At 42.0% G+C, this 26055-nt stretch overlaps 1 protein-coding gene across 1 annotated transcript; it reads right to left on the reverse strand.

Annotated features, from left to right (window-relative positions):
- Window positions 1-488: 488 nt before the first annotated feature.
- plekha4 (pleckstrin homology domain containing A4) lies at window positions 489-24760 on the reverse strand. The gene is made up of 24 exons (XM_018734918.2): window positions 24410-24760; window positions 21614-21686; window positions 21434-21532; window positions 21250-21322; window positions 20840-20940; window positions 19308-19426; window positions 18971-19177; window positions 17511-17838; window positions 17236-17295; window positions 16235-16384; window positions 14251-14319; window positions 13426-13506; window positions 13114-13278; window positions 12067-12165; window positions 11802-11910; window positions 11090-11178; window positions 8831-8941; window positions 8270-8372; window positions 7672-7727; window positions 6823-6960; window positions 5208-5768; window positions 3812-3930; window positions 2594-2715; window positions 489-2430 (listed from the first exon to the last, which is right to left on the reverse strand). Exons 2-24 carry the CDS (start codon window positions 21683-21685, stop codon window positions 905-907), a joined length of 4557 nt encoding a protein of 1518 aa, XP_018590434.1. The 5' UTR covers window position 21686; window positions 24410-24760; the 3' UTR covers window positions 489-904.
- Between the last annotated feature and the right edge of the window lie 1295 nt (window positions 24761-26055).

Here is a 26055-nt window from a genome sequence, read left to right on the forward strand (position 1 = left end):
AAAAATGAACCAATCGTCTTGGCCACCTAACCAATAATAAGCCAGATAACGTTTCCGGCCATTCGGGCACAACCAATAGAAATTCAGCTTTCCTGATATTAGAGGAATAAGGCGGGACTATAGCTGAAAGAGGCGAGTCCTAGAAGAAGTGATGTAATGTTATTTTGTACAATGACGTAATCGGTTGAGGCTTGGAAAACATTTAAAGACAGAGTGACGTGCTTCAGGAGCGGTACCGCATTGTCCGTGTCAAAGGCTAAAGCAGAGGTTAAAGTAAAGAACACACGATAATGCCCGGGAAAATATCGTATTAAAAAAGCTTCTTCAGGGACATTTCATGTGACCAACGGCAAGCTAAGCCAGGGAGCAGAAAAGAACAATTAAAGAAGGGAAAAATGTTTAAAAGTGTCGAAAGAGTTCAACCTTTCATCGGGATTCTGAGATTAAAATGTAAGCTTTATTACTTCAATAACCAATATAAAAAGTCAATTTGTTCATGCCGTACAGCCACACTGCTTTTTTCTGAAATGGTGTTTTATTCGTACGTTTTATTTTAGCCTGAAACAGAAATGATGTTAGAAATAATTACAGAACAACAACTCAAGATACTTTAAACTCCGTAATGCAAACAAATATAATAAATGCATTTTATCAAGATGTAGCACAAGAGGTGGAATAGCAGTGGTTTATTTTTTTAGTAAGTAGTTAGTTTCTTGCTTCTCATTCAAGTATACTGAACTATTTATTAAACTTTTTTCCTGTGTAATGTATCTTTTTTGCCATCCGTCTCACTTTCTTTTACACTCACGCCTCCTTAGACCTTACTTGAACTCCCACTGAACATTTCGGTTATAATAAGCCATCATCTTTACTTGTGCATGTTTTAAGACTTGAAGAACTGTTTTTACAAACTGGTCCTCACCACTGTCACACGTGCCTTAGGGAACTGAGATCCATGATTGTCACCCACATCTGGACTACAGACGTCCTTCCTCAATTGCGTCCTTTTGCTCTCCTCCGACCCTCTCAGACCGCCTTTCAACGCCTCTGAATCAGCCTGCTCTTGATTGGCCAATTTATTTCCATCCGACCAATCCGCCGCAGATTTCTCCTTCTCCGTTTCGGTTTCATTACTCTGATTGGTGGAGACAGACCGCACATTCAAATTGCCTCCAAGACCTTCCTCGTGGCCGAGCTGTGATGCAAAATCATTAACTGTCAAAACAGTGTCTTGGCTTGAACTGCTTTTCGAATCTAAGGATGCACTATTATAAGTTATTTCCTCATAAATATGAGCAACTTTTAGAGGTTTGGTTACCAGTCTCAAATCTTGACTGGTCTTGGCAGAGTTATCCTCATGGATAGAGTCGTCTAAAGTGAAATGAGTGTTACTCTCATCATTTTGAATAGAACCTGTACTGCTTGGTGATATGAACTGAACTGTAGCATAAGTGGTAATTGTTTGGTCTGTCAGCAATTCTGGATGGGTGCCGTTCATATTAGAAGTGAGATTACATCCTTCAGTTTCATCACATTTGTGGTTTTTCTGTCTCTCTGCACTAGTGACCTCTATTTGAGACATAACTTCATGTTTTGATTGTTGCAAATACTTCTTGTTTAAGGATGCTGCTGATTCATCTATGACTATAGATGCATTTTCTTCTGATTTAATTTCAGATGTTAATTTCTCAGTTGTGACAAGGCTTTGGTCATCATGGGCTAGATTTTCATCTGATAGCGTTAGACTGGTTGAGGAATCTTCTGGTGTCGCTTTTTTTTGCTTGGGACAATTGAGGGAAATGGCCTTTCCATTTGTGTCTGAGACATCTGGCAAATTTTGATTGAATGGGGATAAGGCAAACTCCATAATTTTACTGTTCATGGCTGGATGTTCACATAGTAAGTCAGAGCCTTTATTGCGCAGGTCTTGATTTGTGTTATTCTCATTGGAAACTGATTCGACGTTTTGATTGGCTAAAGGTATAAATTCTACTCTCTGATTGGCTGAAAGGAACCATTCTGTCCGCTTTTTGTTAAAACGACTGGCAGAGTTTACACCTTTCTCTTTTGTTTCACATTTTATGTTACGGGAAGAGTAATGCTCAGCTTTTTCCAGGCTTCCATCTGTTGGAAATACTGCCAGCTTAGTGATGTGATGCCTGGATGCAGTTAATTTCTTCTGAGCGAATCTTTTACTTTGAGTTGTTGTGTCTTCGCTCAGATGACTGTGACTGTCGATGGGTGTCTTTCCGCAGTATTTCACATCAAAGTCACTTTTCTTGGCTCTTCCTCGGCTTCTGCCATCATGAAATGGGATTCTGGAGGGTTTGGGTTCAGTTGTCACACTTAGACTAAGGTCAGGATCCCTATCACTATGACAACTGCTTCCACAGTCCAGCCCGTCGGTGTACTGGCATTCCTCATCAGTTCCTGTGTGACCCAAGTGGAAATAAAAAATGCATTCCTTATTCATCAGCTGGAACGATGCCACACGCCAATCCTACAAAAACCTTCGTTTTATTCCTGATGATGTTAAAAACTCCATCTAATGGTTCAATGTATCTACAGACACAGAAGCAAGTGCAGGTTTTACCAGTGATTTCCTTGTTCTTTTTTGAGTCCTCATTCACCAGTGGAAGGGACAGGTTGAGGCGTCCCTCCCGGTTGCCCCCCGTCCGCTGACAGAAGGGCTGCGCGTTGTTCTCTCTGGCTGCACTGAGAGACGGAAACAGAGAAAAGGTTAGAGGTGGGAAAGAGAGTGAGGGCACCGCTAGGACTGAGGTTCCATGGACTGCTTTAAGAATATGAGGAAAGCTCAGGACCCCTCCTAGAAAAAATGTCCATAAATAAATTCGACGAACATGTAGCACTCAGTTTATTGAGGTGAAACTGGATCGCCTTCACACAGAATTGTATCATAAACAGTAGCGGCATAATGATATTTCTAGCTTGTCCTTATCTTGTTTAACATTTAGTTAGACAGCGATGCTTTCAAAGCAAGGCTGCTCATCAGAGACTTCCTCAAGGCCATCCACAGACCCCCCATGGACCCCAGGTGAAGAAGCCCTGCACTGGACAGTGAATACTGTATTTACTCGAATATAACTCACTTTTTCCTCCAAAATTCAAGTTAAAAAATCAGGGTGATTTATGCGGGAATTTTCGGGAACTGAAGTTTTTCAGGAAAAAATTTAATTGACATTGTTTGGTGCGGCATGTCCAGAATGAGGGGTGTTTGATCGGCATTGGCTATTTGCGATAACAAATAGTTATTGCTCTTCCTAAATTGAACCACATAGCGATGAAAATCCATCACTTTATCCTTGAAATCTTTCCTCATTCTTTGGTGAAGGGATGTCTTTGGACAAAGGGAAGGATTTTTCCTCTTCACGAATCTCGTGATCCAAACTCGGTTCACTTTCAGATCTATGCGACTGATGCCTCGTTTTGTACCTAACTTGCGTGCTTTGAAATGCAACGTTTCATTGGAAATACAGCAACCATCTTTACGGAAACCTAACGCATTCAAATAACTCGTCTCCAGCGCAGGAAACTTTCCACGTTCAGGTCCTCCGAATGCTTTTCTTGACTCACTGGTGTTTTGTAGTGCAGGTTTCCGTTTACACCAATATCGCACATTAAACTCGGTCACTGTAAACTCACGCCCCGCTGCTCAATTGCCATGTTTTTCTGTGAAGTCACTAACTTTGTGTTTAAAACCAGCACTGTAACTTGAATGTTTCTCTATATTTCAAGCAAAAATTACCTGTAATTTACAAGACTCGAGATACACAAACGTGGACTCATGCACCTTTTTGCGACCCTTTCTCTGATCCTCTCCACCCGCTTCAGTTTCGCTTCCCTCTGTTCGCGGGTCAAGCAGAGATCGTGTTCAGCATCCGGAGCCGGCAGCGATGCTTGCGGTCCAACCTGTTAAGGGGAGAGTAGCAGCCACAATTACCACACAGCTATGGTAACCTGACAGTAAAAAACTTCAGTACTAACTAAACAAGGAACTTCCATGAATTTGCTTAAATAATAATAATAACATAACTAATGCTTTTTTATGTATCCAGCTTTCTCTATTGATGTGAAGTTCTGTTTTGTATCACAGTGGTGTCATTTCTGACACTTCCTTGTCCATTTTCCACAGATATAATGTACACTTTGGTAAAATTTTGTCTTGCAGTGTAGCAAACTCCCTAATTTGTCGCACTTCTCGCTGGTCGCCCTTTGCTCAGTCAGGTGTCTTAATGTATGTGACTCTTTGTTCGATTACTTTCCTTGTTAAAGGAAACTGAATGAGTGCCAGTCCATAGCAGTGTAGCCACATACACATTTTCACACAATCATGAATCCAGTTCACTTGAACCACATCACTTTGGGATGTGAGAGGAAACCAGAGCACCTGGAAGAAACCCACACAGACAGGGCACGAATATGCTTCCCTGCATTCCTTAATTATTTGCATATGTCATTACTGTGTGTCCACGCTGTTGAAGGCCTCCAGCTGAAAGGCGTTCGTAGTTCACACTCATGCTGTCATGCCGGAAGAAGGGAAGCTGGGGAGTTGGACCCGATCGTGGGTTCTTTGATTAACAACAAAACTAAAGCGGCAGGTGAAAACAAGAGGTCAGAAACAGGCGTGGGTCAGGCGATGAGCGAGCGGAGTTTCGTAGGATGAGACGAGGGATGTAGTCGAGAAGGAACGGCGAGGGTCAGATGTCAGAATGCCGAGAACAGGAAATCAGGAACACGAAGCACAGGGGAGCTGTGGTTGCTCAGAACAAGGTTCTGCAAGCGGGTGTGGAGTCCTGCTCTAATTATACCGAGCCTCCTTGATGAGAGGCAGGTGCGGGTGTTTAAAAAACATGGCAATAATTACAATTATTACTGTCCTGACCGCACTTCAATAATAAATCAATTTTAATAAATCAAATTAATATTTAAATTAACTAAGGATCGGGGGAGTGTGGTGGCGCGGCGGGTTCAGCTGGTGTCTGCTGTGTGGCGGGTCTGGGGTTCGAGCCCAGCTTAGGGTGCCCTGTGACGGACTGGCGTCCCATCCTCGGTGCGTCCCCTCCCCCCTCGGCCTTGCGCCCTGCGCTCCGGCTTGCCGCGACCAGCTCGGGACAAGTGGTTGTTGACGATGGATGGATTAACAAAGGGCCGCACATAACTTCTGGCTTTGCAGTCCAGCTCCTCACCTTCTCCCTTCGCATGTTTCCAGAGGGGACGGAAGCTCCTTCCGCTCCTGCGTGGAGATCAGATCCGGAACCTTCCTGCTCACACGCGTCGGACCTGAAACCTGCGACGAGCTCGGATTTGGACCGCTCTGTTAAAGCGTCCTCGGGGTGTACCTCAGTTGGAGTGTACAGAGTGTAAAGCTGCTCATGACTAAGTAAATGAGAAGAGGCCCCGTCTTTCACACCACGCTTGTGCCGGTTTGCTTTGAGCAGCAAACTGGACTTCTTCTCAGACACGTCTTCTGACAGATCCCGCCGCAGTTTTCCATCCGGGAAGTTTTTTGCCGGCTCTTCTTGCGGCCAATTGGAATTTTGGTCCGTCTTCTCCGCGAGCCGCTCTCTCAGCTTGTTCAGGTGCTTTTTATTGTGGTCGGTTAGCGAGAGAGGAGCTTCTGGAAAGATCTGCTCTGGAAAAGGAGTAGCCAGTTCAGGAGGGGGGTCTTCTACTGACACACGCCGAGCGACCAGGGTGGATGGTAGGATTGCAGTTACCACCCGAGTCACTCTCAGAGGGAAAGGAGACTGAGGAAACAAGGAGACAGAGCAAGAGACATGGAGATTTATTATTATTATTATTATTATTATTATTATTATTGTTGTTGTTGTTGTTGTTGTTGTTGTTGTTGGTTTGTTCCGACTCTGATCTATCATCTTTTTAAAAAATATATTTTTTGTATTTATTTAACATTTTTCGTTACAAAATATTGTTACTGAAATTGTTCAGCCATTGCTTAAGTGTATGTAATTTTTAAAGTCAAAAAAGTGCCTTAAACTGAAAAACTGAATTGAGAGAGAGGGAGAGATCAGATATGCGCATTACACACTCATACCAACCATTATTATTATTATTAATATTATTATTATTATATGTTCATTGTTCTGTTACCATGGGGGTGCGGTGGCGCAGTGGGTTGGACCGCAGTCCTGCTCTGCGGTGGGTCTGGGGTTCAAGTCCCGCTTGGGGTGCCTTGTGGCGGACTGGCGTCCCGTCCTGGGTGTGTCCCCTTCCCCCTCCGGCCTTACGCCCTGTGTTGCCGGGTAGGCTCCGGTTCCCCGTGACCCCGTAAGGGACAAGTGGTTTTGAAAATGTGTGTGTGTGTGTGTGTGTTCTGTTACCTGCTAATCGTTGATGACTTGCTGGTGTCATTTCTGCTGTCACATCTGCCTAGGATCTCCTACAAGTCTGCTGATTTTTTGACTTCACCGACACATTTTGTTTATACTTTTGTAATGCTATTCCCGTGTATTTACTTTTTGGAAAACAAACAATCAAACAAGCAAATAAAGTCAGTTTACTAATTTGTATGCTGCTTTGGAGGAAAGCATCTGCCAAAGGAACAAATGTAAATGCACATATAATTATAAATGTTAAGAGGCAGAGGAATATAATAATAATAATAATAATAATAATAATAAGTATAGTTTTGATAGTTGCACTTTTGTTTACTGTGTTCTATGGCACTTTGGAGTTAAGCATCTGCTAAAGAAATGAATGTCGCCCTACATGCAGGGTTAGGGTTAGTCAGTGTGTGCTGCGTGGACTGCAGTGTGTCGCTCATGTCTCCCACAGTGTTACCTCTTCCGCAGGAGGAGAAGACCCCCCACGCTGCATGTGGCTGGTGTGACTGGCCATGGATGCTTTCTTCTGACCGGACAGTCTCTCCTGGTTCCTTTTCATCCTCTCGACCTGCTCCTCCTTGCTCATCCTAGCTCTCTGGAAGAACGATTTGTACAGGAGAGGCCCCACACACACACACACACACACACACACACACACACACACGCACACACACACACACACACAGCATTTCAGCACAGCTGGAAAGCTGCACTGCACATAAACACACACTTACTGTAGAGAACACACAGGAGGGGAACAGCTCAGCTGCCCACACAAAGATGTAAGGCAGGCTTTAAAATATGCGTCTCTACTGCCACCAGGTGGTGCACTCCGGTATTGCACATGGCCTAATTAGTGCGCAACAAAGCAGAGGAGGAATTTATATCATCCTCAGCTCGTGCCGCTTCTCACCGCATGTCATCATTTGACAACAATGAATCCGATTTATTCCAACTTCATTCGTAGCCAATAGATGATTCTCAGTTCTAGGACAGTGGTGATTTGGGAAACGTGTCCCTCCCAGGCTTTGTGGTAAACATGAGGAGGTATAACACAAAACAAGGACAAAGTGCCAACCCTGCAGGGGATGGAAAAATGGAAAAGCGCAGAGAACATACAGCACAGCCGCTGGATGCGTCATATGCTGCCCCACAGGTACACACCGAAGCGAGGAATAAAAAGCCGTGTCATATTTTCCGAAATCAAAATAATACAAAATAATTAAAAAAAAAGAAAAACTGTGTGTACAGCTGGAAAATGATTTTGATATCAGTCACATCAAGTGAATTTTTAAAGGATCCTCACCTTGGCTGTTGGATCTGGCGTCGACCAGCAGGAGGCAGTAAGACCAGTTACTGGAGCTGAGAGAAACAGAAAATCCCATTAAACCAATAATAATAATAATAATAATAATAATAATAATAATAACAACACACACACACACACATTAACTGAAACCGCTTGTCCCGAGTGGGGTTGCGGTGAGCCAGATCCTAACCCGGCAAAACAGGGCATAAGGCTGGAGGGGACACACCCAGGACGGGACGCCAGTCCATCTCAAGGCACCCCAGGTGGAACTCGAAACCCAGACCCACCAGAGAGCAGGCACAGGCCAAACCCGCTGTGCCACCCCAACCCCCACTATATTATTATTATTATTATTATTATTATTGCACTCATTACTGCTAGTGCTAAAATGTGATATTGCTTTTGGAAGATGAGCAGTAACCAGTACAGTACGTTACGACGATTTTACATGCATCCTTGCTACAGGACACCAAGTTCACTGTAAGGAGCCCTTGGTGTGTTTAGTGACATGCAGTCCTGAACGGGACCTCTTTACACCACAACGTGGCAAGACTCTTGTAAAAACAGGGTAAAAACAGGGATGCAGTGAAGGCACCTGGCATAACTTCAGTCTGCTGTATTTTCCCAGGCAGGACAGAGAGACTGTGTCCCGATCGATCTAATGACCGAGGATGGGAGGACAGGTCATTGTAGAAGACCTGTGGAAGACAGGTAAAGAAAGATGAAAAAGAAAAAAAAACAGTGATGGGGAGGGAAGGGAATAATAATTGGTGGATGAAAAATTGTCTAAACATCAACATTTTTCGTCTATCACTCTGTTCCAAAGTAACATATGATTACACACACACACATAGAGCAGGAAGTTTAAATTCTCCAGTCCACTTGAAACATATCTTTGGACTGTGGGAGGAAACCAGAGCACCCGGAAGAAACCCAACGCGAACATGGGCGGAGCATGTAAACTCCAAACAAACTGATCCGAATGTGAACCCATGTCTGAATGCACAGCCCAGAAGCGGTGAGGCACCAGCGCCACCTGCTGTATAATAATCATTACCACGCAAACCTACAATCAAAAGAATTTCTTGAGTTCATGAATAAATTTCGGCACCAGTCCAATACAGTAATGCTACTGTAACCATGCGACGTCACCCACCTCCAGTTCTGATTGGCTCTCCAGCCAGCTGTGTCCCACCTCTCTGCTCTCATTGGACTCCTGAAGCCCCTGAGGTAAAGGTGGGCGGGGTGGGGGCTCTGACTCCACCCCCTGAGTAGACAGTGTATTATTTAGCACTTCGCGTGATGACTGAAATATTATTCTGATCATAAATCGAGATTCAGTCTGAGATTTCACAAGCTGCGATGATGCTGACTTAAAAGTAACAGTATTTTGTGGTAAATGTGGATGAATTCAATTTGCCACAAATTTCAGTAATTTACTGTACTTTAATATCTTTTAAATCCTTGATACATTTCAGTCTAAAACTGTGATATGTAAAACGGGACTGAAAAAAAAAAGTTTAGAGATTTAATTTTTAAAATTATGAATTAAACGAAGACACAAGATATAAAAATGCAGGAAGCAGTCTAAGCCACATCCTCATCTTACTGACTACTACTGCAGCTGCAACTGGGTGAAGATTAATAGGGAGACATTATCCAATTTTTAAATTCCATTAAATCCCTCAAATATTTTTAAGACGATTTGAGGTGAACTTAGTGCTGCTGTTGTTTCTTTCTTCGTATACAGAAATCAGTAGCAATCAAAAATGAAACATGCCTTTAGTCCCTTATAGTTACAGTAGAAAGGAAGGAAAAAACAAAATACCTCTGAGTTTGTTAGAACAGAAGTGGAACAAATTTCAGTTTTAGCCTAAGACTTTTCCTTCGAAAGCAGACTAAGTGAGACGTAGATGGCCACACCTGGACTGATCTCACGTCAGTGAGCGCCCACCCATGTGTGGCTGTCGATTGAAGAAATGGCTGTACTGCTTAGGATGCAACCTGCTCTATTACGCTACTGTTAGCAAAGCACTAAACATTTTATTTTGAAGACCATTTTCATTTAATGCGCAGAGAAGGTTCGTTTGCTAAGAGAAGGGATGTGGTGATCTGAGAAAAGAAGGGGGCACAGAGAAGAGCGACGTAAGAGAGAAAGAGCGGTGGGTGGCTGACTGGAGAGAGAAAGGGAGGGAGACCAAGAAGGACTGAAACACATGACGCCCAACTTTGATGGAAAACAGATGTACAGTGATTGCAGTGTGGACATCAGGAGATATTGCCTTTCACTCTCTGTGAAGATAGCTGATCTGGTACCAGTACAGCTGGTCCCCAACTTACAGATTTAAGTGGGTTCGTTTCTCAAAAAGTTCAGAATTCGAATGTGAGACAAAGCAGTCCAGGGGCTCGTCATCAGTTCTATACACAGCTATTCCTGTCATGTGCGATAAACCGTGTGTCTGAAACTCTAACTCTTCACCTGTTGTAAAATGCAGTTTTTCTTTGCTCTAAACTGTGTGCTGCTTTGAAGGAAAGCGTCTTTTAAAATTAGGCAGACGTGTCGCTTAAAGACGGGGAAACGTTCTATGAAATGTGTTCTTAGGCGATTTCGTCATTGTGTGAACATCATAGAGTGTACTTATACAAACCCAGATGGTATAGCCTCGATCATAGAGTGTACTTATACACACCTAGGTGGTATAGCCTTGATCACAGAGTGTACTTACACACACCTAGATGGTATAGCCTTGATCACAAAGTGTACTTATACAAACCTAGATGGTATAGCCTCGATGCAGTGAAGAGACATGGTAAACACGAGATTTATGACGCTGCTGCTGATGTGACACAGCACACTGTTTTACAGTAAACTTTTTTTAGAAGTAGAAAGAGTACACTGTAAAATAACGATAAAGTACAGTATAGTAAATACAAGTAACATAGGTGTTTATTATCATTATCAAGTGTTATGTACTCTACATAATTGTATGTGCTATCCTTTTATACGCCTGGCAGCGCAGTAGGTTTGTTTACAGCAGCACCACCACGAACACGTAAGACGTTGCGCAACAACGTTATGACAGCTACGACGTAGCTAGTTGATAAGAATTTTTCAGCTCCATTATAATCTTATGGGACCGCCGTCGTATACCTGTGTCGGATCTTTTTAAGAGAAAATAAATACGAAGTACTTCTCAAAAAGGTTCCTTTCAGTGAAAAGACTGTTAGTCAAAAGCTCACGGTTGGGGACCAGCTGTACATTATCATAGCAATATAAGTTTTGAAGACCCCATAGCAAAGCATGTTAAATTACTATTTTTGTGTTTGCGGTTCATCTTCAGTGAGAAGGTTGTTTTTCTACCCCTCCTCTGACACTCGGCCCAGAGTGAGTATTGAGCAAACGGTGTGGACCTACTGCAGATGCTCCCTTTGGTGATCTGTCAGGTTGAGGGCCGAGCACCGAGTCCGCATGCAGGACAGGCTTCTGGAGAACTGGGGAAGGCACTGAAAACATTGAGAGAGCACAGCCAGGGTATCTGTTTTACTCTTCACATGTAGAAACGGTTCAAGCAACACACTGCTTTCCTGGTTAGCGGAGGAATTCTGAACCATTAGTCCATAAGGCCAGTTTCTGTCAAACAAGCAAGCCATTGTTTTCCCTGATTTCCGAAAGTCTCCAAAATTTTACAAAACATCTGGGGGAAAAAAAATCCACAACCCTCACCGGGATCAGAAGTTTCAGAAAACTGAATGTAGTTAACAATAAGAGAAATAATGTGGTGTAACAATTAATAAACTGCAATAAATTACGTAACTAACACAAATAACCAGCACTGAAACACTGCCGAGCTCTCCAGCATATTTCACACTGTCATCGTCACGATAGAGTTACAGTTGAGAGATGTGACATAAAATCTCACCACACTGCACATCAGCATCTCCTCCACCATATAACAAAATGTGAAAGAAAACAGTAAAAAAAGTACAGATTTGTAAATTATTAATTTTCTCGGTCTGATCATTTCAAATTTCCTTAAAACGAGGGCCTACAAAGGGGAGGATGAGCGAATGTCACTGTTAATAATATATTATCATATACATATTATTATGTATTATATTATAGTCACCTGTTTGCCTCTGCGATCCCAGGATAAGCTGGAAGTTGCTCCTGTTGGCCTTGAGGCCACAGAGAATGTCCTCCATCATCCAGAGCTCCCTCTGTGCCTGCGCCTGCTCCTGGAACACAGCAGCGCAAGGAGCGGCGACGCGCATGTTCGAACACGGGTACGAGCGCGACACAAAGTAGGCTGCGAAGCAGTAGATCGCTCAAAAAATTACACCGCCATGGCAAGAATAATACATCCGGGAAAGGGAACGAGGCGAGGCTCCTACCTGTGGTCTCCCGAAACGGCAGATGTGCTGGAGGTGCGAATGGAAGATGGAGAGCTCACTCTCCAGCCTTTCATACTGACTCCACACCCTCTCCATTTCCTGACCGGGGCAAAGGAGAGTAGAGAGCTTACAAACGCTGTCATTGCTATTATGACACATGTTGTCGTCAGAGTGATAAGAGCATGAAGAAGCGTTCCGGTGGTCCAAGTGTTTGAGGACATGACAAAGTGTGTCACATGAGAATAGAAGTGAATGTTATAAAGGACTTTGGAAGAAACTGAAGAAGGTGCTAAAAACTGTTAATTCTTCCATTATTTTCACTCACTGTATTATTTATTTCCAAGATATGATGTTTTTGATGTACACGGTTACTACAGTACAGCTGCAAAGTATGTAAACCCCATAGGGATGGTTGTTATTCTTGCATGAAATATTATTCTCACTCACTTAGCTGACAATTTTCTCCAGTGTGACTTACAGTGTTAAGCCATTCTCATCTATTTAACAATTTATACAGCCTGGTAACTTCACTGGAGCAATTTAGTGTAAGGACCTTCGTTAAAGGTACTACAGCTAGAGGTGGGACTTGAATCTCTTACCTTTGGCTCTAAAGGCAGCAGCTACAACCCTGATGCTACAAGCTGCTGTGAAAACTTATACTACATGTCACAAAATAAACTTACAATGTTCAATGTTAAACTTGTCAAATGAGTAAAATACTATGATTTACACCCCCGATTCTACTTTCTGACTTGGTGTAACCAATGCAACTTGTGCTTCACTTATTTTTGCACCTGCACTACTTGTGTGTTTCTACTACACACATGATTTCCTCTAACAAAACATATGGAACTGATCATTACACACCTGTTACGTCACATGAGAAACACTGATTCTCGTTCAATAACCCTTTCGTGGTAAAAGTAAGGAACACAAGGGTTTCACACACTTTCAAGCAGCACTGTATACTTTATGTGGCCCATCCCTGTTTTCCCACATTGAAACAGTGTGTTTGGTGCCACCCTTCTATTCTCCCACAATACTTACCATGGATACGTCACACAATCTGGCCCTGACAGTGACCAGTTCCTCCTGTAACAGGACCTTTTGCGACAGCACTTCGTTCCTCTTGGAGCATAAACCCCGGGTCCCTTGACCCTTCCAGTCCTCGAGATGCAGCCTGGTCATCTCCAGAGCACACTGCACGTTATCCTAAGCCAAGATGAGCATCGGGGAAATTCATGATCAAGTACTAAAGATCAACTGAAGAGCCGACTTTTATTGTCGTAAACTGTGATAAAACAAGGTTTTCGTTTATTGATCAAACCACTCATCAACAGCACACAGAAATAAACCAACCTTTTCTGCTTGAAGCTGAGCCAGTTCCACGGAGAGAGCCTGGAGCAGCTTGTCACAGCCACAGAGTCTTGTCAGCATGGTCTGGAACAGGAAAGAAAGAAGAGATGTTGCCACCAGAAGTCACCATCTTCATAATAAAGGGAAGGGAAACAACAAAGTATCATGCAAATTTCATGCAATTGTGTGAAAAGATTAATACTGTAATGCAACTGAGAATGTTTTGGGCAGCAGGTTCATCCATTTTTATTTACATAGCAGATACTTTTCTCCAGAGCAACTTCCAATGAGCTCTATATAGTGTTACCAGCCCACACACCTTATTCACCGCAGTGACTTACACTGCTAGATACACTACCTACACTGGGTCACTCATCTATACATCAGTGCAACACACACTCTCTGTCATTCACACACTACGGGGGAACCTGAACAGCATGTCTTTGGACTGCAGGAGGAAACCCACACAGACACGGGGAGAACATGCCAACTCCACACAGACTGTGTGAAGATTGAACCCATATCATCTTGCACCACCCAGGGTCTGTGAAACAACAGAGCTACTTGTTGCACCACCGTGTCAAGTGAGTAGCATTCCTCTTTCACAGTGCCTGGTGAGTGTGTCTCATCTACCACCTTTGAACCTGAAGGACACACAGTTGATTCCCACTCTGTGCCATAGTACCTTTGATCAAGGTACTTCCCCTGAACTGACACTGTAAACATAACCGAGCTGTATGAATAGGTAAATCACTGCGATTCACACTGTAAGTCACACTGGAGGAAAGTATGAGCAGAATGAATAAATACAAATGTGAGGCGACTTACATCAACGTCACTTTCAAGGGGCCGGACCGAGGGCTGCTCTCTCTCTTGGTACAGGTCAGAGTCGGTATTCTACAAAACAAAGATTTCATTTTTTGGAGCACAGACAACTTTATTCACTCATTCAATGGCATCTCTTAATCATATCTATTTAGTTTAATGCATACACTTTTTCGACATTTTTTTTGTCCCCGTTGTAGGCTCTGCATGGTGTTCCTGAGTGTGAGCCTCTCTTTTGGTATCTGTGTCGTTTGGACTACGACAGAAGCGGACACCAATCACACTGACTGGATGACCTCATATGTGTTCTTATTAGGGTCGAGACATTTGACCAAATTCATGGGTCGTGCAGTCAGGCACAAAGGGTTTTCTTCATAGTGCAACAAAGAGAAATTTGTCAAGCAGAATAACATAATGGCAGCACAGTGAATTGTACACACCAAGAGATGTACAAATAGAATATGCTGACGCATATCTATCCAGGTAGGGGTTCTAAAACCGTGGTTGAAGGATTCTAAATGAATGTACGACTCAAGATTCAGCAGAAGGCATTTTGGACATGTAGAGAATTTCACGTATTGCATGTCCTCAAATACAGTCGGTATCAGCAGGACTGGCCTAAATAAAAGTGGAGCCCAATTTAGACCATTTTAGGACCCCTGGAGTTAAGATTATTTCAAATTAGGTGGCAGGGTATAGGCCATGACCCTGTATTACAAGCAGAACTATATATATAAATAACTATACATATATATATATATATATATATATATATACATATATATATACATATACATATATAATGAATCCCCGGCTTTTCCAAAGTTCGCTTTACGCCACTTTGCTTTTACGAAAGACCTACAATAGTACCTATTTTTGCTAACCAAAAGAAATCCAAAGAGGATTTTCGCCATTACGAAAAAAGACAGAAAGCAAAAACAGCGTTCAATGTTCGTTTTGCAGCGAGCTGTTTTAGAGGCAACGTGCACCTCGAGCAGCGAAACAGGCGCCACCAAGTTCCTTCACTGGAAACTACACAAAGCATCTCAGCATCAAGCCGCCATAGCTACGAACTGTGTCTGTGGGCATCTGTGCTTTATCTCAATTTATGTTGTGCATCCATTAGCAAGATGTGTCCTATGGTATAAAATGCCTAAGAGAGCTCGTAAGGGTGTTACTCTTAGTGTGAAATTGGACGTAATTAAACGTTTTGATCGTGGTGAACGAATTTAAAGTTACCATATAAATTAATTGTAATTACTTCTTTGCTTAACGCCATTTTGGCTCACAAAAGTTTTACATTTACATTTATTCATTTAGCACATGCTTTTCTCCAAAGCGATGTACATTTCGCTTTTCATAGAAACGCTCTACTTTCGGACAGTGGGAGAAACCTGTGTGCGTGTATATATGTGTGTGTGATTATATTTCCACATAAAACTATGAAAAAAATTTCTTCCTTTGTATTTTGGAAATTATTTCAACATTTTGTTGAAGTTGTACGTTTTTCTACTCCATGACATTCTATGGATAACATTGCAAGGCTGTTGAGTCAATCCTGGAGCAGAAAAGTTACAAGTTCAACAAAATTTTTAAACAGCTTCCAGAATAGGCCTAAGATAAGATTTTATCAGTTTTAAATTAGACTGGAATTCTAAGAAATATGCATAGAGCAATGAAAAAAACAGGAAATCCTGCAGCTCTCTCCTTCAAAGCAAGGGATTATGGGACTTTTCAAAGAATTTCCACCAGTGACTAGGATTATAAGGCATTCCTTATTTTTTCAGAACTGGTGATGGCAACCCTAGTGTGGGTCCCCACTGGGTCGAGGAGGTTCAGTTATCCTAAGACTGGTCCTGGTCAAAGTATTTCACAAATGCAGAACCACACAGCTATGAGAACTAAACACAAAAGATTGATACAGCACAATAACAACATTTGCACCAAGACCGACTCCGAGACACACAATGAGATTGACAAATTGTACCATAGCTGGCTGTAGCACACAGACAGACATAGGGCTGCGATGGTGGTGGTGGCGGTGGTGGTGGTGCTGGTGATGTGGGGTAGGGGCTGTGGTTATTCTTGGTGGGGGTAGAGGAGGTAATAAACCAGCCTGCCCCACATTAGAGTTGGCCTATGGAGAAAGAAAAGTTGTAATGCAGAGAAATGTAATATAATGTTTGGTCATAAAGTACCAGGGGTGCAGAACAAATTGCAACTATTTATGCAGTGATTGAAACTATTTAAACAGTTTAGCAAAGCAATATATGAATTATGGATAAAGTGATCCGGAAAAGGAAGATTCGCAAACAGCTTTAAATTTTGTGAAATACCACTATCATACTAATAAGTGGATCCTTTAAATGTCTTATTTAGTTTCATCTCACTACCTCAGGCAGTTTGTATGTCAAATACTTAGACTTTGAATTATTCAGCATTTCGGATCATAGAAGTTGATAAAGGTGCAAAAAATTACAAATACAATAAGAGCTTCAGTTTTATTGTGCATGTGAGCAGTGGTTAAAGTTGCAGCATGAAATGTCAAAATAATTTTTTTAAAATGTCTAAGAAAAAGACTAACTTCTCCAAAAAACCTTCTGCAGCTTAGCTATTATCATTTTTACATTATAATTTTATTTTTAATTTTTTAAGTTTTTCTTTAAAATTATTATTTTTTTCTCTACTATAGTTTTTAAAAGCAGGTAGGACAAAGAGGCAGAGTTTAATATTGATCTTTAATATGGTAAATAAACAGAGACTGGGTGGAGTATAACACAGAAGGGGTCATGCAGCGGTAGTCAATAATATATTAAAAGCTTGTTAATGTATTTTTATATATTCAGTTAACATCGTGAGTGAAGGATGCCCCAGTGTTATAAAGAATTTGAATGTGAAAATGACAAACTTCTATGTGATGATGAAAACGAATAGATCCATTGCTCTGTTTTGTGGACAGTTCAGTAAAACATCTGACGCCATTCATACCTTTCCTGCAGGTCTTCGCACTACAGGGATGTGAAACGGGGATGAAGAGTTTGATGCCGACTGTAGGAAAAATGTAATGTACAGGTAAGTACAGGTATCACCTTTTAATTACCTTTGTTGGACAGATCATTTCCTCCTTTATAATCCACATTGCTAACCCTCTTGTGCTTCTATGCGCTGCTGTAATCCAATTTCCAAGAGTTTCCCCTTCTTCTTTGACCTCCTCCCTATCTCTCTACCTCTGTCCACCTCCCCCTGTCTCCTTCTTTACTCACCTTGCCATGCATGTACTTTTTTTCTACAGTAGGAGTGAGAGAACTTGTAAAATCCCATATGGGGGATGGTGGGGAGGAGCCTAAACTTGAAAGCTGGGGTTCATCCTGAGGTCGAATGTCCACTCTGCCCACTGGAGTGTGGGGCCGTGACCCTAGTTGACCTCTAGGTGTTAAAGGTCTAGATCCTGTAGATTTCAGGCTGGGTGGTGGTGTTTGGCCGCTGGAATAGAAGGGAAGGCTGTCTAGTTCATTTCCGTCCTGGTTCAGCGACTGACCGCGTCTCCTCTGCACACCAGAGGTTGTAGGAGTTGAAGTTTTTGGTGATGGACTAAAAGAGAACAGGAAAGTATTGTCACAATCACTATTTTCCCCTTTATAATAATTCCGGTACAAAACTACACAAAATAAACTGGTCATATCAGTCTCAGTTTTGAACATACAGATCAATCTTGCGACTTAAATCTTACAACAAAAATACTTCCATCCATCCATCCATCCATCCATCCACCTAAATAATCACTTGTCCTAAGCATGGTTGTGGTGAACTGGAGTCTATCCCAGAAGTATTAGCCACAAGGCTGAGAAGGGTACACCCTGGATGGGATGCCAGGCCATTGCTACCAGGAATTTAGTGTCAGTACTTCACCCAAATTACATGTCTTTGGACTGTGGGAAGAAACCCGAACACCTGAAGAAACCCACACAGACATGGTGAGAACACCGAAACTCCACAAAGACTGGGTAGGAAACAAAAAGAAATACTTGCATTTGATTGTAAACACAATAAATTTGTTCATGCAAAGCATATTTCATGAGTGTAACAAATATCAGAAGTAAAAAGTAACCTATAGTCACAGTTTGGTGTGTTTTTCTTTGGTGGTAGCATTCTGGTTAGGTAGGGCTGCTTAACTCTCTTAAAGAAAAGATTACTGGGTAAAGCTGATACTTTTGCATTTGCACTTTCTCCAAAGTTATTTATAATTGTTTTACCCATTTATACAGCTGGGCAATTTTTACTGGCACACTTTAGGACAAGTACCTTGCTCAGTGGTACCAAAGCTGGAGGGGGATTTAAACCTGCCAACTTTGGGGTCAAAAGGCTGTAGCCTTAACCACTGCACTACCAGCTGTGCCTTGTTTTGCTGGTTTTGTATTGTCTGAGCTGTACCTCCTTTGGTGCAAGTAGTGGAATGGTTATACTTGTCACCTTGCATCTGAAGGACCAAGGTTTGAATCCTACCAGCTGCTCCTTGAGCAAAGTACAGCAAAGTAGCCCCATGTCATTATACTTCCTCCACCATGGTTCATAGGATGAAATTTAATGTTGGTATGCAGTGCTTGTAATTGTCATTGTAATGATCATTGTGAGTAATTTAACATTATAAGTTGCTATGAAATTAGGTGGGTAGCTTCAGACAGAGGTCATTGTCCTTCTCAGGAAGCTGTGTTGCTTGTATCACCTGTGTCTCAAGGCCTTGTGTTTCCCTTTCTGCTCCAGCCGTGGTGTCCCATCTCTTCCCCTCTCTGGGTGGCTTGCCTCATTCAGAGTCTCGGTGCCTTGTACCCCAGCTAGGGCTGGGCAGTTTTTCATGAAAGTCGCTTGGCAGAGACTGAGTGACTCACTGCTGCCCCCTATCTGTGTGAAATCATGGTAACTGGAACATCGCCTAAGTTAAAAAAAAAAAAAGGAGCTGATCATTTCAGGAGATATTCCACTTTCCAGGAGACAGTGAATGAAATGAAATACAGTGACAGAGGGCAGCTGAGAAAGCTGGACAAGTAATTGCTGAGATGTACCTGTTTAGGGAGCTCTCCAATTCCATGCATGCTGACTGGCTGAGAGCCCTGACCCAGCCCAGCATGTCCTCCTGGGTGTCAGCACTGAAGAAATAGGAACGCATTCCCTGATGTACTGCCTGGGAAAGACACAATGGACATATTAAGCGTTTACTCATGACTGAAGCCATAGAACACACTCACCATTGTCTTGATCCTAGTTTCCCTGGATTCAGAAAGTCGCTACAGAATAGTGTCTAATAATTACAGAATGTACTTGCTTTGCCTTTAACCCTGTATTACTGTTATTCTGCATGTCCCCATCAGTTTCCCTCTACCATTCTCTTTCTCATACTGTGCAATTTCTCTATTAGTTGCAGTCAACAGTCTGAAAGGATCCTGCTCCTTGTTTAAGCCATCTGTGAGTGGGGTGCGACATACAATAGAGCTCCCACTGACTGCATGGACAGAACCACTTTTCCAACACACAGCTCGACGAATTACAGCTGCTTTTTCAGTCTGGAATACGTCTGAGCCCTTTGAATCAACAGAGGGAGTGGGTAGCTCAAGACACTTACCCACATGCACTTCACAGACAAAAGATCTTGAAACAGATTGCTCAACTTTCCGCGCCAGTACAGTGTACAATAAAATAAAAAAAGATACTGACATCCCTTCATTAATGAACTCTCTTCGGTATAGCAGATCTTGGCTTTTGATGTCAATTTTCTATTTACGGAATAAAAAAAAAAATCACGCATTGCATGAGTGAAGAAGAGCTGCAATAATGTACCATAGTTGGCATGTAGGCATCCAGATCTCTCTCTCTGTTGGTGTGTTACGAAATTGAGAGTGTTGCTTTCAGAGAACGGGACCTTACAGGAGGTGTATGAAATTCCACAGGTGCATCTGTTGGCCATATTGGGTGTATTACTTAATTGAATGGTTGTGGAGACAGCAGAGCAATTAGGAGGAAAAGTTAAACTGATGCTTTTTTGGGTCTGTATATGCATTGTAGCAGCAGTGCACAGTTTTATTTTGTTATAAATACAATAAGCACAATGTGCTAAGGTGATCTCTGCTTGGTTTATTGCTCATCCTGTGGAGTGATCGACTGAAACGAAACTTATCAATTACTGATCAACGAAAGCAAAAACTGGAAATTACCCAGGAGAAGTAAGTGTATGAATGTGTTTCATGAAATCATGGGTTGATAATTATACAGATGTTGTACAGTGTTCCAGTGATATTTCAGAAATTGCATCTGAGGTTTTCAGATGGGCTGGGAATGCATTATTGTTTTCCCTCATTTAAAATAATGGGAAATAGGCTCGTAGTATGAGAAGTATCAATATCTACAGTAGCTGTTTTCAGGAAAGGATTAAATTCGTGAATTGAGGGATTGAGTCTTAGGCATAACAAGGGGTGGAGATATAACGTGTATAACTCAACGTAGTGTTATTCGACCTCCTCAAAACCTGACAAGCGTGACATCTTGAATTAAACCTCCAAACATGTCAGCCATGTATGACAGTCTTTTACTGGAGACTTACTTTGAATGCATACTTTCTGTTCTTGCACTCCCTGGGTGTGCAGAAGAGGATCTTGTAGCTGGGAAGTGGAATGCTGCCCAAGACAGACTCCTCTCTGCTGTCTAAAGAACAATAAAAAAAAGAAGGTGTGAGAGTGAGAGAGGAAAGAAAGATTTAAATCAAAACCACAGAGTCTTATGAGATGCACACTCCCATACTTCACATATGTGATTTGAATATGCAAACTATTTATATTTACATTGATGTTTGGACATTTTCCAGATGCTTTTCTACAAACAGAGCAGAATACTTTACATACAGTGCATACTCTGATCAAGGGAACCCTTAAATTTGTGTCTGTGGTCTGTTTTTTATATTTTCCAATATTTAGCTACACATATGAATACATACAAATGCCAGTGTGCCTTTACCCTTGTAATAAAACAGACAGAAGTCCGACAGAACGAACCACCTTCTTTTCCACAGTTTAAGTCCAGAACCGTCCTAAAAAAAGCGAAAAGATGAATATTGGACAGTGTAAAGGGTTCAAGTAGGTGCTCTGACGGTCTCTTGCAATGTATCTTTATGACTATTTTACTCCTCTGGGGAATGCACCTGTTTGTAGAGCCAGCCCCGGATGACCACTGGGCAGTTGGGGTCTCTCTTCACGGCTCTGCTCCTTTTCCCAAAGTTCTGCACTTTGCAGTCTCCGGCCTGAGGGATGTGTGAAGGGCATCAAAAGCGGTATGAACATTTGAAGGAAAAATTGAGGGAAGAGGACATTTGAACACCCACCTTGTGTCGGACAGGAAAAGATGAAATTGTAGCAAGGCTGGAGGCTTGGCTTACTCGGTCTTGTTCCGTCATCCTGCCATGTGCAAAAGAGAAAGAAACAGTTTTTCTTAATTATTTTTTCCTTTTATTTCTTCCCCCTGTTGGTACAGGAGACAAAAAGACAAAAGACGTATCTTTGACATGGAAACAATGCTCAATAATGCAGAATGACTGCTCACAGCGAAGAATGGAATAATTATTCAAATCCACAGTTCAAGAGTATTCTGACAAAATGCTGCTGAAAAATGTTTTCTAAATTGTTTTTTCAACTCCTTCTATGTACACTCTATTTGAATTAATACTTAGATAAAGCAGAGTTACAGGACATATTAAATCTTGACTCTGATTTAAACACCAGCTTTGCAAAAGATAATTTTAAAATGTATTTACCATTATGAAGAAAAGAAGGTGTGATTCGTTGTAAGTTTTATGGATTCACTTAGTGAATGATACTGAAACACATATTAAGAGTGGAGTAAAATGGAAAAACAATCAATGTCCATATGTTTAGCAGGCAGTGTAAATACAGCCCGAAATGAAAGAACGATTAGAGTCTACTGGGTAAGAAGGAAGCGATCGGTTTATTGGTGTTATCAATATGCTGCATGGCTGCGGTTTAAGTTGTTTTGTTGCGATCAGTCAATTAAATTCAGCTTTGATAAAGTTTAAATCTGAAAGTTCTAGTAAAGAAGGACTATTTTGTTGGACGACCATTTGAACACAGCCAAAAACACCGGCACCACGAATGAAGAGAGGTTGTAAGAGCCACTCCACAACAGTCTGACACCCATTTCTAGACCATAAAATTTTTATATGAACATGAGTCACCCAGTCTTAAAAAAAATTAAAATGTATTTTTCTTAGAATTAATGTTTATGGATTTTGATCGTCCTTTCCTCTGCGCCTTCGAAAGCTTTGTACTGTATTTAAAGGCCGCAAAATTAATCTGTGGGACAGGCCCTGCTTCTGTGGATCACATGAGGTGATTCACATCCTACCACGAGTAGAATGCAGCTAAATAAATGAGCAACGGAATTTTAAATGACCTGGATTAGGGATTCCACAGAGCAACGCAGTACAGCATAACCACACACACAAGGCAATTTTTGAGAACAGTGCCTCCCAGTTCTCAAAAATGTCTCAGGTTACATTCCATTCAACTGTAAAGATGCAAAGATTTGAAAACATGAAAAGATTAAATAAAAATGTAAATTGTGTATGTTTTTTTTGACAACATCTTAAATCTGGATCAGGCGAGTGCGGTTCAGGGAAACGGTGTCGCCCACACACAGTCGGACCCTTAGAAATGAGGGCCGTGCTGTTCCAGAAGGAGAAGGACAGGTGACAGCTGCATCGCTCCAGAACAGGGAGCCTCGCTGGAAATTAATATGAGGGAATGCAGAACTGGAACGCCACATATTCTAGGCACTGACTACAAGCTTTACTTTTTGAATATGATCAATAAATGAGCACTACCTCAAAAGGAAAGCATGCAAATAAACAAATAAATAAAACATATTGTGCACATATATTTTATATATGTAGTGTATTTATATATTTATTTAGTATATTTACATTAAACATATATGTATTTGTATATAGTGTATTGGATTTAGTGTAGTGTAAATAGATGTACTAAATATTTATGTACTGTAAATATAGTACACACACACACACACACACACACACACACACATATATATATATATATATATAAATTTATAGAGGACAAAAATACAGCAATAACATAAAATGTTTTCTCCAATGATATGAGAGAGGAAGGTATTAGGACTGGGTGGGAACACTGTGGAGTCACTATACTCAAAGGAAGAGGGAACAATGAGATATTGACAAAAATGGGAGTTGGGATCGGGTCAGTCAAAGTGTGTGGGTGGAAGGCTGGGACCGTTGTGCTGCCAAAGTATTTGGAAAATCTCCCTCAGTTGTCCCGAGGTCGGAGTCTGCCAATAAAACATTAGAAATTCTAAAGAGCTGAATGAGCGAAAAACAGTACATTTGTCCTGCGGACAGAACACACATTGTTGTGTAATGGGACAGACCCTCATCATGGAAACAAAACATGATGCGTGTGACAAACTGCAGGGAAAAGAGGGCGAATGACATACGCGCACACACTGGACAACACAGGATCGAGAGGATTAGAGCAGGAGGACACGTTTGCGATGATCCCTGCCGTTTTTGCCTATTCTGTACCACACACTGAGTGACTTGATGTTGTGCCTCACTTTGAAGGATTAGCATCAAGCGGCATAGTGTCAGTAGGACTCCGCAAAGCCCACGATGGCAACGGCTCGATGTTGGGGTCATACTTTCATAAAGAATTGCTGCACGAAAGTCTTTGAGTGCCCCCAAGTCCCAAGGTCCATCAAAAGAATGTCAGCGTCAATCATCTATCCTTCCCTGTGGACAGTTAATGGACTATTCCTGAATTACCGTGTCCACATGTGAATGAGAACAGCACACCTGGCCTTTTGCCTTGCTAAAGCGATCCTGATTTTGTTTATCCCAAAAAACACATCATCACTAGAGTAATTGCGCTTGACATGAAAAAAAACCATAAACACACCACTTAGCTGAAGGCAAAAGTGGAATATCCGGAGGGCCCAAATTTATTAACCCTGTTGCAAAAGTTCTAACATGACAAACTAATGACAAAAAGCAGCATAAACAAAGTACCATTGTTGCAAATGGCACTGCCTCCAACTGAGACCAGTGTATCAGAGACCATCAGTGTACCTGACCGCTCTTTTTCCCCGTCTTTCGGCGTCCCTTTCATCCCTCTGTCGTCGTCATCGTGGAACCTATCTCTCCATTACACTGTCGCCACCGGTATTGCCGTCCGCCCGCCGGTCTCGTGGTGCCAGCCCTCCTACTGGCTGACGATCGCCCTCTCTGTCTGTTTATCTCCCGCCCGTGTTCATCAGTGTGGATAGCCTGAATAGTCTCCCAGCCTACCTACACTGTCTATTGAGAGTCAATTTCTCTTTCTTTTTGCTCACAGTGAGCCCTCTGTACTCTGGCTCCCCTCAGCCCTTTCTGTCTCAGCCTGGTCTGCTCAGTGTGGAACTGTGTGACTCGGGCATTTAAAAACAGCTGTCCTCTCTTTTCCTTTCCCTTTGACATTTGATAGCCACCCCCCATGTGTGATCCCCTACTCTAACATATACCCAGTAAAAGACACAAACTGCATTTTATCTGCTATGTTACGTTTATCGCAACGTTAGCCTGCCCTGCAATGCTCTGTCCGCTCAGCCTGCTTTAGTCCCCATCCGGTTTTCAGTGATCTTCAGCTTGTTCGTACCATTTTTAAATTGATTTAAATGTAAAGTATAATATCTGTTACAAATACATGTTGTGTGTGATGGTTTGTCATTTGTTTTACTTGTAATACTACAAAAATTCTCAGGGTCTCTTGAGAATAGAGCACTGTTTAAGTATGATTTAAGGTTTATGTCTTCAACTCATATTTGCATTTTGAATCTTGTAAGAATAATTATGTGATTATTGTACCTGTTTTTTGTGAGACGTGTGGGGGGAGAAGGAGCACGAGGGCAGGACGGAGGGAGGGCAGTCGAAGGGACATTTGGAAGGAAAGCCGGATCGTGGGAATCAGATCTTCACATATTTTATGCGTCTTTTTTTCCGAGGAAAACAAGAGTGGGAACAACTAATGCACTGTGACTCGCAGAAATGAGGGGCTCGGAGGGCTGAGAGATGGCACAGTGTAACAGTGGGAAAAAGGAGACACTTGTGAGCTGGGGCAGAGAGTGTGTGAGGTATAGGATGATAAAGGCAGGGAGGCTGTGAAACAAAATCTATAATTATCCACATTACAAATGACTCATCACATTACTGGCATGCCTTCGGAGTCTGTTTCAGAGCATTTGGCCTCTGGGAAGACAGTCTATGGACTTCTCAAAGAGAGCCTGGTAAAAGACACCAACAGTCCCTCAAGTAGCATAATCGTTATTGTGAACTGGGCGGAAATGTTAAAGCAAACAATCCAGCGTCCACCCTTAGGAAAGGGAGCGAGCAGAAGGGGGTTGAGATGTCATAAAAGTTCAGGGGTGGTGCATTGGTTGGACTTGCTGCTTTTAGACCCAAAGGTTGCAGGTTTGAATCCCCCTTCTAGTTGCAGCACCCTTGAACAGTGTACTTACCCTAAAATTGCTCAAGTAAAATTACCCAGCTGTGTAAACTGGTGAATAATTGTAGCTTAACGCTGTAAATTGCTTTGGAGAAAAGCATCAGCGAAATGAACAAATTTAAATTTTAAAAAAGTGACTGACTAACAATTCTTTAGAAAGTTTTCTGTCATCCTCAGCAGCTCTTCCTGCATCTCCACCTCGTCATCCTTCTCGTTCTATGGGTCGTGAACCTTC

Source organism: Scleropages formosus, chromosome 20, assembly GCF_900964775.1.
Source record: "Scleropages formosus chromosome 20, fSclFor1.1, whole genome shotgun sequence".
Lineage (NCBI taxonomy): Eukaryota > Metazoa > Chordata > Actinopteri > Osteoglossiformes > Osteoglossidae > Scleropages > Scleropages formosus.